Raw genomic sequence first — 14,507 nt, 5'->3', positions numbered from 1 at the left:
GTTGTGATACCACTGTGACCCTGGTGGCACCAATACACATCCTGATTACTTACAGGAAGGGTTACAGGGATTAACCGATTTGATGATTAACCGCGATGTGAAACATTGCTGTTAATCCACCTGTTAATCCATCAAGACTTCCCCACATTGCATTAAAAATTAACCGGAACCAAAGACATAAAATGGCGCAACCTTCACGGACAAAGTGAAACACACACAAAACACCTCAAGCGAATCATGACAGAAGGACATCTGTCATGTCTCATGGCGGCAGCCTTGTGCACACGGTACGAGTAAAGTTGAACTTTGTTGACGCATTGTCGTGCGACCAATAGAATCAGTGCCATCTACTACATGACATTATTGTCTTACTGGGAACACATTTTCTGTGCTGAGACCCACGGTGAGCATGGCAACATTATGAAGGACTCACACCACCCCTTACATGCCCTGTTCACTCTCCTCTCAGATGGTATTTTGGTTTATTTAATGGTGTTACTAGTGGTTTCTATGGTTTTCTGTGTTTTCCAGCCATTGTTCCGGGTGGGTTTTTGGTCACATTAAACTCACTTTTTTCCCCCATGTCATGTCCCTGTACTTCCTCTTTCCCTGCTGGAATTACAAAAGTAAACTTAACAGTATCATTAGTCCTTATCTGGGATAAGCATGTTTTCTGGCAAAAGGCAAGTAAGTGAAAGTGTTTTAAATATAGTATGGCAGCCACTGATTGTTGTCCCACTTAAAAAGATGAGTGAGATGAATTTTCATTATAGGTACACTTCAAATGCGAGACAGAAGAGTCCCCCACACCATTACATCACCACCACCAGCCTGAACCTTTGATACAAGGCAGGGTGGATCCATGCTTTCATGTTGTTGATGCCAAATTCTGACCCGACCATCGGAATGTTGCAGCAGAAATCGAGACATTTTTCCAATCTTCTATTGTCCAATTTCGGTGAGCCTACATGAATTGTATCCTCAGTTTCCTGTTCTTAGCTGACAGGAGTGTCACCCGGTCTGGTCTTCTGCTGCTGTAGCCCATCTGCCTCAAAGTTCAATGTGTTGTACGTTCAGAGATGCTCTTCTGCATTCCTTGTAACAAGTGGATATGTGAGTTACTGTTACCTTTCTATCAGTTTGAACCTCTCTGGCCATTCTCTTCTGACCTCTGGCATCAACAAGGCATTTTTGCCCACAGAACTGCCGCTCACTGGATGTTTTCTCTTTCTCGGACCATTCTCTGTAAACCCTAGAGATGGTTGTGCATGAAAATCCCAAAAGATCAGTGTGTGTGGCACCAACAATCATGCCACGTTCAAAGTCCCTTAAATCACCTTCTACCTCATTCTGAAGTGCAGCGGTTCGTCTTGACCATGTCAACATGCCTAAATGCATTGAGCTGCCACCATGTGATTGGCTGGTCAGTAATTTGCATCAATGAGCAGTTGGACAGGTGTGCCTAATAAAGTATACATGTATGTGAACATAATGAACATATTGTCAATGCTCACAAAATAGTTAAATTAAGTGAAATCTGGAGAGAAATCATTGAACCATTTACCAGACACTTATGCAGTGTGACAGGATAAAATAAACCTTTATGCACCTAAACCCATAAAAAAAAAACAGAAACTGGTCTTGCACTGTCAATGACACTGAATACCAACAAGCATATTCAGCTGACATGGGCATGTCAATTTATTTATCTGAAATAATGGCAATCATCTGTATTTTTTCTGATTTTCATTTTACAAAAAAAGGAATCGGTACCAAGACTAATTTAGTAATTTAGCTTATGTTTGAAAGCAGATGTGTGCAACACATACAATTTTAACAGGCATGCCTGTGCTGTTTAGCTTCAGTGACAGACCATATGTCAGTTCTCACCTTGATGCACACATCCTCATTATGGCCAGGAGGGGGTTCACTGTTGGGACTGATCTTGGAGGCACTTCCATTGGCATCTGGCTTAATTGTCCGCTTTCGGTTAAGTAGGTTTTTAGCATGGAGCTGGCACAGGTACTGAAGACACAACAAGACACAACTAAGCTTTGAATAAATCTGTTACAAAATACAGAGCTAATTCATGAAAAAAGAAATAGAAAGACATAAGGTTAAAGTTCACTCACTACAGACTTAATGTTGTTATGATTGCTGCTGTTAGTTGGAGTTGAGGCTTTTGGCTCAGGTTCTCCTTCTATTTCTTCACTGGAGAAGAATTCACTCAGCTTCTGAACACTGATGGAGAGAAATGTCACTATGTTTTAAACAGTTGGACTTAGGCATTCCATTTATTCTTCAAAAATGTCAGATGTGCACAAAAAACTGTGAATGAATGCACAGCAGAGGTAGTATGTGCCAAGAAAAAGTGGTAAATGTGTGAGGGTTGTATTTAGACACATGATGAATATATGGTGTATGCGTGAGGTTTGTATGTAGATGCGTGAGGAATATATAGATTGTGTGTGTGAGTTTGTAGACGCGTGAGGAATATATGGTGGTGTATGCGGGAGGTTTGTATGTAGATGCGTGAGAAATATACAGTGTGTGTGTGAGTTTTGTATGTAGTTGCGTGAGGAATATATAGTGTATATGTGAGGTTTGTATGTAGATGCGTGAGGAATATATGGCGTATGCGTGAGGTTTGTATGTAGATGCATAAGGAATATATGGTGTATGCATGGGGATTGTATGTAGATGCGTGAGGAATATATGGTGTGTGTGTGTATGAGGTTTGTTTGTAGACACGTGAGGAATATATGATGTGTGTGTGTGAGTTTTGTATGTAGACGTGTGAGGAATACATGGTGTATGTGTGGGGTTTGTATGTTGATGCGTGAGGAAAGGTGGTGTGTGTAAGCTTTTTTTGTTATATGAACTGGGAGCACCTCATACACTGTGCTGTATGCTCAACCATCGATATTAAAAAATGTAAATTACAATACAATAGTAACCATTGTGTCCCTGAGCAATTCATTAGATAATTTTATCCAGAGCAACTTACTTGACCTTGGAGACACTCAGGGTTAAGTGTCTTGCTGAGGAACACAATGGTAGTAAGCAGGGTCTTCTGGTTCAAAGGGGAGTGTCTGATTACAGGATTAAATGCTCTATTTGAGGTGAGGACCTGACCTCCAAATTCTCCAGATCTCAATCTAGCATGCTGGAAAAACATGGATGCATGGACTTTACGGATCTGCTACTGATGGCTTGGTGCCAGATACCACTTTCAAAAGTCTAGTAGAGTTCCCGACTCAAATGCAGGACCGACACATGTTATCACTATGGCAAAATGTTCACACATAATTAAAACAAATGAAATAAAACAAGGAATTTCATGAATAAAAGTTTAATCATTTAAATAACACTAACCTTTATGATTAAAGTTCATAAGGCACCTCTCACCTGACCAGGCCTTTGACAGTGGCCCGCAGGACACTGGACAGCAAGAAGAGGGGAGTCACCAGAATGTGGAAGAGTGACAGGGATGCAAAGGCCACTGCAGGGGAAAGGTTATCCCGGGAAATGTGGACATGGGCCACAAATGTCTTTAAGAATGAAAAATCATCTATTAACCCCCAAAATTACTTTAATTTGTGTACTTAAGTTTATTTAATGTTTAATTTAATGAATGATTGTGGTTGAATATGTGTAGCTGCATATGATATGTACTGTGAGTTACAATCTGAGACACTTACTATAAGAACAGCTGCGATTGGAATAGCTGCATTCATGAAAACTGAAGGGGGAAAAGAGCCTTGTTATTTGTACAATTTAGTACAAATAAAAGTTCCATTCCAATCTGTTGTACAAAATGTTTTGATTCATGAATTAAATTATTCATCTCACCAGTGATTGCCTGGCAGTCCAAAAAAAGACTAGGTGCATACAGAGATGAGTTTTATAAATATGGAATTGAACAGACGGGCTACAATTTTATGGTGTATGCAAGTTGAGATAGTGGCAGATGAATAGTGTATGAACAGTAAAAAATTAATATGTGGTACAGGGGGGAGCTCACTGGACACAGAGGTGAAGAGGGCGAATGTCCGGAGGCTGGAAAGCTCTTTGTGGCGTGTCTGCTCGATACTGTCCCTGAAGATGTGCTCCCAGGCGTAAAGTTTAAGCAGCTTAATGCCACGCAGCAGCTCACTGGTCTTCTTCAGTCTTTCACTGGAGTACTCCTATCGCAGAACATAGCAACAGGGAAAGAACTGATCGGCACAGGGGTGCCTTATAGCAGCTTTTATCAAACTTATCACTTATGATCACTTCTGATCTCAGTGCGCCTGTCACTGCATGGCCATGGATTCTTTCTTTCGGAAGCATACATCAAATGATAAGTTTATTTTACCTAGAAAAAAAGCATCATCCATTTACTCTAATTCCCCCCATAAAAAAAATATAAATACTCTAAATTTATTTCCCCCGAAACCAATCTGTGCCATCTGAACTGAACTCACCAATGTGCTTTTCTGTGCCTGTGAGAGTTTTGTTGCCACAAAGTACTGGACTGGGGCCAGAAACATGATGACTGTGGCTCCTAAGAGTGCACTGGGCCCAAGAAGATAGTAGAGGAGCATAACAGCAATGATTACCTGGAGTAAAAACAATGCAGAGAACAGAGCTCAAAATAATGACAACAATGCTTCATCCAATTGCTTCACAATTGTTTTATTTAGTATGCTCAGATGAATGACAATAATTTTCTAATAAAACTTTAAGCAATGCAATGAAGATGCAAAAGATCACTGTAAAGTCTCACTAAGTGTATAACAGAATATAAATAGATTTAAAACCGGAAGCCATTTCTGACCTGAACTGGCATGGCAAAAAGGTTGGGACACAGGAAAAAGAACCACATCAGCTGGTTGGAATCTATAGCCACCAGGTTACAGATCTGAGCCACTGTCATGTCCCCCATTGACATGTTGGATGTTGACAAACGCATAATCTTGTTATAGATTTTTGCCTGATGGGAAAAAGGGGGATATACATAATGACACATAACAATTTTATTATATTGTGTCAGTTTTGTCAATTACATCTATATCAATCAGCCACAAAATTAAAACCACAAATTATTCACTTACAGTGACACCTGTTAAGGTGTGGAGGTGCACTGTCTGTCTTTGCAAAAGAAATGTGTTAGAAAAAATATTATCTTAAATGAGTGTGTGTCATGGATGACACAGAGGGACAGAACGAATGTTGCAGAAGACTGGAAACCCAATTGCCGTGGCTCTGGCGCAATCGAAGACAGTCCAGTTGTCTGATGAAATCAGATCAACTCTTTTATAGAGTGATGGTGCATTAGGGAAAGAAGAGAGGTGCTTGAAGTGATGCAATCATCATCATATCATATCCATTGGTCAGAGCTTTGTTGGTGTCATATTTAGCTGGTTTTATTGTTGTGACTGATCAGAGTACATGACTATTATGTCTATAGATTGGGCCATCTATGTTGTGAATAGTTTAGGTTACCTGTATGGCTCCTCTCAGTTTGATCCCTGTTTCTATGGCAACATAGTAGGAAGCCTGTAAGAAGGACCTTTGCAGGATTAGGGCAAGGAACAAGAGGACAGCCAGGACATAGGCATTTGCTAAAAATGCCTGAGATGAAATGAAATGGACTCCCAAAAGTTTGACCTGTAACAAAGGAAGACATCATAAGACGTTTTCAGGGAGAAAAGTGCTGAGCACTCTTTGCATTTATGATTTATTCATTTAGAAAAGTTAAAAAAATACATTTTAGAACAGTTTATAAAAAATCCCTGTATATATATGTGCATTTTGCACTAATAAATATATGTACTGATAGTTAAATCAAACTCCATATTGCTTGATCTGACTAAAAAAGCTTCAGTGGCTTTTGCTGCTCTTTAGTGGGTTGCAATTTTCAGCTCACTCCTGTTCCCATATGGCCCCTGTCCTTCAGGGCAGGACTAGTGGTTTAAGTGCTACACAGGACAGTGGAGTCATTTATAACTAATGGGGTCTCTTGGCATTTAAAATGAAAAAAAAAAAAAAACAGACTAAGCAAGAAAGCAGCAGCCCAAACAGATTTCATCCAAGCATATATTGTAGATTCAGATAGGCTCCAATAATATTGACACCCATCTTAAAAAATATTAAAATAATTAAATAACACAAATTGCTGAAGTACCTTCATCTTACACAGACAATTGAAACAATTGTATTCAACATTGTATTAAAAACCAGTGATCCCTACTTGGGATCACTGATCTAAATACGGAAGATTAAATCTGATTTGTCTGAATATTACCGGAGGCAGGATGGTGTTGTTCTCTCTGCTGATGTGGTGAACAATGCCAGAGATACAAAGAGGTCCAGCAAAGCCCAGCAAATCGGCAACAAAGCGCAAGGTGGTGCTGAGGGCCAAAGACCTTCCAAACGCCTGCCGCATGGCCTGACAAATCCAATGAGCCCCACGGGGCACAGCAGCTCCCTCTCTTTGAACCTGTACACCACAAACACCGTGAAATGATGAATAGGCTAAAGTATAGGCTAGAGTAAAGTATAGGCTGAGTAAAGCAGGTTTAATTAGTCTACTATTCACAAATGGCCTAACTTAACATACATTTTTATATATAAAACAATAAGATTTTGAATAGTGAGCAACTTTTATTCCCATCTGGTTTTTAAAGCATCATTTTAAGATTCAAACGGAGTTACATTTTACATTTACAGCATTTATCAGACGCCCTTATCCAGAGCGACATACAATCAGTAGTTACAGGGACAGTCTCCCTGGAGCAATTTAGGGTTAAGTGTCTTGCTTAGGGACACAATGGTAGTAAGTGGGATTCGAACCCGGGTCTTCTAGTTCATAGGCAAGTGTGTTACCAACTAGGCTACTACCACTCCCAGTTATGTTCCTCATTTAAAAGAAGCTCTGGAGTTTTAGAGCACACAATTATAAATTATGAATTAATAGTCCAATCTGTGTGCAATTTATATGATGATCATTGTGACGCTGCTTTGCCTTCATGTCTTGATTAAACAACACAATGAGGTGGCCCAGTATGTAATCCTGGGCAACATCTGGCCAGTCTGAGAGATGGAATCCCCAGGGATCAGAGTTATACAATGACGTGGTGGAGAAATGCCTATTTTTGACTCACAAAACACCAAAGTCACATGAGTCCATCTCTTCTGGGAACCACACACACACACACAGAAGCAAATCCGTTCATGTGGAAAGAGAAAGCAGGACTGCAGATACTGTTCTGAAACTAACCATATTATATAAAAAAAGAACATTCTACATTCAATATCAATATCATGATCAAAGTGTTTAATGGTATCTTAATGTTATTGTTGATTCGAACTGAAGATTTTTCAATAATGATTTAAAATTTGTTCTGGTAGTAGTCGAGTAGGTAAGACACTTAATACCATTGTGTCCCCAAGCAAGACACTTAACCCTAAGCGTCTTCAGGGGAACCTTCCCTGTAACTGTAAGTTGTTCTGGATAAGGGCATCTGATAAATAAAATGTTAAATAAAAATTTCTCAAACTGTACCAGTCAGAGGGTACAGATTATTTACAGCGTGTATACTGTTGAAATAGCATAATTCCTTTGGAAATGTTCCCATTTTGTTGCTTTACAGCATACAATGAATTCTTTCCCAGCTTTATTTACCCACTGTAACCTATAACATCTAAATGTACGCTATTATAACTACTTTCAGAAAATCAAAAACAAGAAATACTAAGATTATTAAAGAATCACTCCCCAATGTCAATATTTTGATGAAGCACCTTTGCTTTTAATGACAGCCTTGAGTCTGTTAGAATACTTCTCTAGACTGAGCTGAGAAATATTTTCCCACCAAAGCAGCATATTTAGCTTTTTCCAGCATCACTACTGATGTGAGTTCTTCTTCTTCTTCTCCTTCTGATGTGTTAATATTGCTCGTGTATTGTGAGCAGGTAGGTCGCATCTGAGCATTGAACCGTACAGTGTGCACACAAAAATCATGAGCTTTTTTTCTGCATGCAATTTATTCGTACAGTTTGAGCTGGGTGTTTTATCCCATGACAGGAAACAACAGAAAAATTTGAGTGTTACATCCTTGATCCCTCAACTGGAGGACCAGGACACTAAGTAAATCTTATTCACTTACCACCCCAGCAGCTCACAAAGGAAAAGATGCATCCTTTTTTCAACCATGCAAAACCTTTTTTAGTTTTGTTAATATTAGCAATTGCAGAAGTGTTATTGTTGGGTTTGAATATATTTGTTATGAAAGTGAAGTGATTGTCACAACGAAATGTTTTCTCTGCTTTTAACCCATCACCCTTAGTGAGCAGTGCATGCATTCAAAAAAATCCATAATCCAAAACAGTTAAAAATGTTGCAGCAACAAGTCTCTTCTTAGCATCAAAAGAAAAACACACCTTATAAAAAAAAATAGTTAAATGTGTCTCCATCCATATTTAAATGTACAGGATTTGGCAGAATTATCTCTCAATCGATTCACTTGGACCCCATCTACAAAAACCTTTTGGAAGGTCCTTAGCTTTTATTTATAATAGTCACAGCTGACTGAGTAAGTTGCTGTTCTACACATTAATGAAAGATTTTTGGCTTAAAGTTCTGGTTAAGACAGACAGGAAAATATTTAGATAGCTGTCGATCTCTTTGGTCCCTTTATGTTTTCCATATATCTGATCTAATACTCCAATCCTAGTCTACAACAACACTTTGAAACAACATAATTACAAATGCCAATAAAATGTCAATTTATTGATTTTTTTTCAATCAAACTAATGAGTGCACTAATAAGCATTTCCATAGACTTTCATTTGGCCAGCATCCCTTATCCCTTACATTTACATAAAAATATAATTAAATTAAAATTTATGAGAGTTAAAAAAAAGTTTAAGGTAATAAAGAGTGAATCACATTAATGAATCCCCACTGCATTATAACCAGAACACAACACTACCTTCTGGCCTTCAAGAGCTTTGCGTAGCCGTTGGTAGTTGGTTATAGCTCGCATGGCAATGGGGAGCTTTCCTATGGTCTTGAGGTCAATGGGGCGCTTGTGTGCAGAGGTGATGAAGGTGTTCATCCACCAGTAGGTGCTCTTGGATAGCAGGTTGACAAAGGGCTGCAGGAAGCGAACACCCAGGTCCTGCAGGTCATCAGGTGGCTTCACCTCCCTTGGATGGTTGAAGCATATATATCTCTGAAAGAACAGGGTGAAAAAGAGGATAAACTAATGGGGTTGCTGTGGTGCTTAACTTTCCTTCCTGCTTTGTATTGCAGTGGCTGTTCAGATAAATAAGTTAATTGTTTTTTAAATTAGTTTAAAAGTCAGTTTTGTCAATCAACATCTATAAAAAACTGAAAAATGGGTTTTCTTTTGGGTGTGAAAACTTATAAATGAGTCTTGTTTTTATTAGTATGGCTGTTTTTTTGTGTGTGAAATGCACACAAAATAAATTGAAGACAGTGGTACCTGGAAAAATATTAACAACACACCCCCAGGAACTCATCAAAATGTTCATGTGCTCCGTGTGTCCTCAGCCAACCCATCTCCCTGTCATCATCAGTGCCAGAGTGGCACGCATGGCCCTGCTGTCCCTTGTCTGATAACCACCACACTGCCAGATAAACGGCTTGGGGGAGTAGGGATTAGCACTGACTGAGACCAACAGCTGCAGGGCTGAAAAAACTGCGGCCCATGAGGCTTTAGCACCAGTTGTTTCCAAAGGCTGATGAACCAACTGCTGCCTTCACAGTTGCATGATCAAGGCAGACCATAGTGAACCATCACCACACAGGTAAACACAGTCTATATTTCACTTAAATCAGCTTTCTGGCTTCCTGCTTGAATTGCATCAAGGACTTTAGATTCACAGCATCAGTAAGTAACTGTCAATAATATTTCAGCCTCTTTCTAATTCATAGCACAAACAATATTAACAATATAACCAGTGTTAAGTATAGAATTTAAAATTTTCTGTTTGTTGCTATTAAATTACATGACATTAATTTGGCCAAAGATTTAATCTGAAGCAGGGGTGGACAGTAACAAAGTAAATATAATTTGTTACTGTATTTAAGTAGTTTTTTTGTGTATCTGTACTTTAATAAAGTATGGCTGTGTTTGTAATGTCAGTGTATTTTATAATATGATGTGTTTTAAGTGATAAACATGATAAAAGTGCGAACAATAAAAAGTGATAAGTGATCAACATCTTAACTTTTCATGTTGGACAATCAAATCTATTATCACACACAGTATGATGCTAAAATATTGGCAATTGTAGGGAGTTGTGCTTGTACCCAAAAACATTACCAGATTATTTAGACCAATCCCACGTTAGTCGTGTAATTGTGTGTGAAAGCAGCAGCAGTCTCACAAACAATTTCCTCATACACTCTGTTTCTAAAGTGGAGAATACATGCATTTTCAAAAATGCCTTTATTTTTACTTAGTTTTCCCCACCAAACCAAACATGCAGACTGATTATCAGTTAGTTTTCAAAAATCTGTCATATCATGGCATCTTTTTTCATTTCACAGCACAAATCTCTGAATTCTGTATTTTACGTGTGCTGCATGAATAGGTCAAAATAGATTTATATAGATTTATAATAAAATATCCATATCATCGAATACATTTTGCTTATATTATATGATTCAAGACGTTGTACAATGTAATGATCACCCAAAACAATTATATTGTGAATACAGTAGTAGATGAAAAACAAAATGTACATTTTAACTGTTATTGTACCTGTACTCTGCATCTGTTCTCAATATCAGCAAATTCTCAGCAACTCACATTCAGTGCATAACAAGATTTACCGGAAGTACATATGTTATGATGTAGAAGTAGTTCCAGAGTTTGAGACAGCCATGAGTTGCAGATTCTTTGCTTCCTGTAACGTGTTGCATGTCTTTAGTAAACGTATGTTTTTGAGTTTCACTTTCATTTGCCATCTTATTACACCACAACACTTCCAAACACTCTCTGTGTTAAAAATATAAAGGTGGTCTGAAGCCCCTGAAGTCCCTGAACAAGTCACTTAAGCCTGAGTGTCTCCAGGGTGATTATCCCTGTTGCTACTGATTGTAAGTTGTTCGGGATAAGGGCTTCTGATAAATATCATACAAGTATATATATATATATATCTGATCATATCTGAGATATCTCAATGGGAACTCTTCCCTCCAAAACCCTCTGGCCAGGCATTCCCCAGCAGGTTTGTAGCGCCAGCACCAGTGCCCCCACCAGCTGTAGAGAGTGCCCATTCTCCCAGGCAGCCACCGGGACCTGCTCCCCGCACTCTACAGTGGTGATTGAGCTGCCTGCTGCTGCCACCACTTAACACACATCCCCAATCTCCTGCAGAGACGCACCCCTGCAGATGTCACAGAGCCTCCAGAGTGTCCTAAGGTTTCAGAAAGAGGACCTGCTCATCCCAATGAATGCAGACAGGGCCAAGCTGTGAAGGGACCCACAACGTTACCATGCCTCCAGCAGAGATGTGCAGGGAGAGGACCAGGGAAGGGATGGCAGGGAGCGATCGCCTCTGTGGTATGGTGAATGGTCTCCGGGTGGTCCGGGATGCGGTGAGGGATGCTGGGAACACCAATAGCGACGTGCAGGGCAGGGTCCACCTATCAGGTCTATATGATAGAGTGGCCAGACAGAAGCACATGGCAAAAAAAGGCACATGGTGTTTACCAAAAGTCACCTGAAGGACTCTCAGACCACAAGAAGCAAACTTTACTGGTCTGATGAGAAAAAGATTGAACTCTTTGGGGTGACTGCCAGGTGTCACATTTAGAGGAATCCAGGCACCGCTCATCACCAGGCCAATACCATTCCTACAGTGAAGCATGGTTGTGGCAGCATCATTCTGTGACAATGTTTTTCAGCTGCAGGAACTAGTCAGGAAAGATGACTGCAGCAATGTACAGAGACATCCTGGATGAAAACTTGCTCCAGAGCACTCTTGAACTCAGACTGGGGCGATGGTTCATCTTTCAGCAGGACAACAACTCTTAGTACACAGCCAATATATAAAGGAGTGGCTTCAGGACAACTCTGTGAATGTCCTTGAATGGCCCAGCCAGAGCCCAGACTTGAATCTGATTGAATCTGGAGAGATCTTAAAATGGCTGGGCACTGACGCTTCCCATCTAACCTGATGTAGCTTGAGAAGAGACGCAAAGAGGAGTGGGCCAAACAGGTCAAGGATATGTGTGCCAAGCTTGGTATCATATTCAAAAAGACTTGAGGCTAAAATTGCTGCCAAAAGTGCTCAATACTGCCAAAGAACCGAGCAAAGGCTGTGAATACATGCTATATACATGTGATTTCTCTCTTTTTTTTTTTTAAACAAATTTGTGAAAACACCAAGTAAACTTTTTTCATGTTCTCAACATGAGGTGGAAAAATGCATTTAATCCATTTTATAATAAGGTTGTAACATAACAAAATGTGGAGAAAGAGATCCGCCTTGAATACTTTACGGATGCACTGTAAGTACATTTGAAGGCAAATACTGTTGTACTTTTACTCAAGTGGAAATTTAAATGGAGGACTTTAACTGGAGTAAAAATTTACCTTGGTTAACTCTACTTTAACTCAAGTACATGGTTTGTGTGCTTCTTTCCCCACTGATCTAAAGTAACTGAAGTAACAAGTGATGGATTTCACTCAAATTTCGGAACAATGGTACACCTAAGAGCGATGAATGATTATGAAGTGCACACTTTAAGAGAGGAGATGGTCTTGGAAGAGAAGAGAGTGATGCCCTTGCAACATGAGGGGATTAGCCTAGTGGTTAACACACTCACCTATGAACCAGAAGACCCTGGTTCAAATCCCACTTACTACCATTCTGTCCCTGAGCAAGACACTTAACCCTGAGTTTTCTCCAGGGGAACTGTCCCTGTAACTATTGATTGTAAATCTATCTGGATAACAGCATCATAACAGCATCTGATAAATGCGGTAAATGTAATGTAATGGTTGTTATCGTCTCCCACCATTGAGGAACCACAGTGTGTAGGGATGGCAATGCCAGAAAATGAGGTGAAGTTTAAGAAGACCCAGTCATGACTCCACTGTAAGTGAGTAGACTTTGGAGGTGACACCTGCTTTCTATGGTTGACTGTGAATTAAATGTAATGCCATTTGTAAGAGGTACTCTGTTGACGTTGGAAGAAGTAACAAAGACACATGATATCTATGACCTACATCAAGTGCTGATTTTTTTTAACGTATGTTGTGAAGTGGTAAATTGACAATTTAGTGCCCATTACATGTGCTGCACTTTCCATGAATATTTAGTGAGAGGAGAGCTATTTCACACTACTATTACAAAATTCCTTACCCGGCCCAGGATAACGTTGACCTCCACTGCAAGGAGCAGACCGTACACCAGTGCCAGCAGCCCTGTGATGCAGAAGCGGAGCTGCCCCGCCCCGATGCCATGTTCATCATACTTGGCAAACTTGATGGTTTTGGTCACAAATGCTAAAATCCAGTAGATGAGCAAAGCTTGAAAGAGTAGAAGTAGAATTTATAGATATGGAAGACGTATTTATTGTCAATTACCAAAGACCAGCTCAGTGTCTTACATATGGCTTTTCCATATCTGTATTGTATTACAATACTACACAATAATAAACAATTACACATATGTACACAATATTCATATCTAATGCATACAGATTTAATAATGGACTTTTTTTTAAACAAACAACTTCTGGCATTTGGCACTCAAAGTTGTATTGATTGATTAATACTGTACCCAGCAGTAGTTTGGGGAAGTTGGAGGTCTCTATGTTGTGATAATATACAATAGAAGTTATGGTTGCCAGGAAAGCTAGGCCTGGTGGCATATAGAGGTGCAGGTGACGAGACTGACTGAACCTGGGGACAAACCAAATTTACATAAATCTACTCATACTGATAGCTACAATAAATGTTATTTAAATATGTCAGCATGTAATCAGGTAGGCAGCAGTAAAATGATCACTTATTTAAAAAAAACAAGTAATATTAACAGTAAATAATTATGTTATATTAACAGGAAAAATTGAGTGCTGGTCTTTGCTGATGCCATCCCGCTGTCTAATCCCAATGTACCAGTTTGATTCTATTAAGTACTGACCCATCTGAAACGATTCCCTCAGCGATCTCACACACAAGGACAAACAGCAGCACAAAGGTGAGCATCCAGCGTAGGTTGTGCCCAGGAAAGTGCAGCCAGGTGCTGTGGTGGATGTGCACCTTGGTGCTCTGACTCCCCCAGCCTACAGAAGAACGGAATGGAACAGAACATCAACCAGGACATTTATAAAAAGAGAAAAAGTTGTGCCACCCTGTAGCTCCACCCCTATCACCCAGTCCTGAATCAGCAATCCATACCATGTCATGTCACCGCCAGTTACCCAGGCTCTGGATCATTTAACACCTGCCTCATGCTCCCGCCCTTTTGAATGTATG

At 39.7% G+C, this 14,507-nt stretch overlaps 1 protein-coding gene across 3 annotated transcripts in view; it reads right to left on the bottom strand.

Annotated features, from left to right (window-relative positions):
* LOC114765854 (ATP-binding cassette sub-family C member 8-like) overlaps positions 1–14,507 on the bottom strand; it is a 40,745-nt gene that overhangs the window by 23,070 nt on the left and 3,168 nt on the right. For 2 of the 3 annotated variants that reach the window (XM_028956343.1, XM_028956344.1), the window contains exons 3-15: positions 14,173–14,314; positions 13,810–13,931; positions 13,390–13,556; positions 8,979–9,221; positions 6,290–6,484; positions 5,488–5,652; positions 4,820–4,975; positions 4,467–4,601; positions 4,025–4,187; positions 3,702–3,742; positions 3,409–3,551; positions 2,133–2,241; positions 1,891–2,025 (exon numbers count right to left, since the gene is read on the bottom strand). In XM_028956343.1, coding sequence (XP_028812176.1) covers positions 1,891–2,025; positions 2,133–2,241; positions 3,409–3,551; positions 3,702–3,742; positions 4,025–4,187; positions 4,467–4,601; positions 4,820–4,975; positions 5,488–5,652; positions 6,290–6,484; positions 8,979–9,221; positions 13,390–13,556; positions 13,810–13,931; positions 14,173–14,314 — 1,916 coding nt within the window. The remainder of the gene's footprint in view (positions 1–1,890; positions 2,026–2,132; positions 2,242–3,408; positions 3,552–3,701; positions 3,743–4,024; positions 4,188–4,466; positions 4,602–4,819; positions 4,976–5,487; positions 5,653–6,289; positions 6,485–8,978; positions 9,222–13,389; positions 13,557–13,809; positions 13,932–14,172; positions 14,315–14,507) is intronic. The other variant, XM_028956345.1, reaches the window with a different exon arrangement.

This window comes from Denticeps clupeoides, chromosome 16, assembly GCF_900700375.1.
Source record: "Denticeps clupeoides chromosome 16, fDenClu1.1, whole genome shotgun sequence".
NCBI lineage: Eukaryota > Metazoa > Chordata > Actinopteri > Clupeiformes > Denticipitidae > Denticeps > Denticeps clupeoides.
The sequence above is the reverse complement of the archived record's forward strand: the minus strand, read 5'-3'. Positions and strand labels throughout refer to the sequence as shown.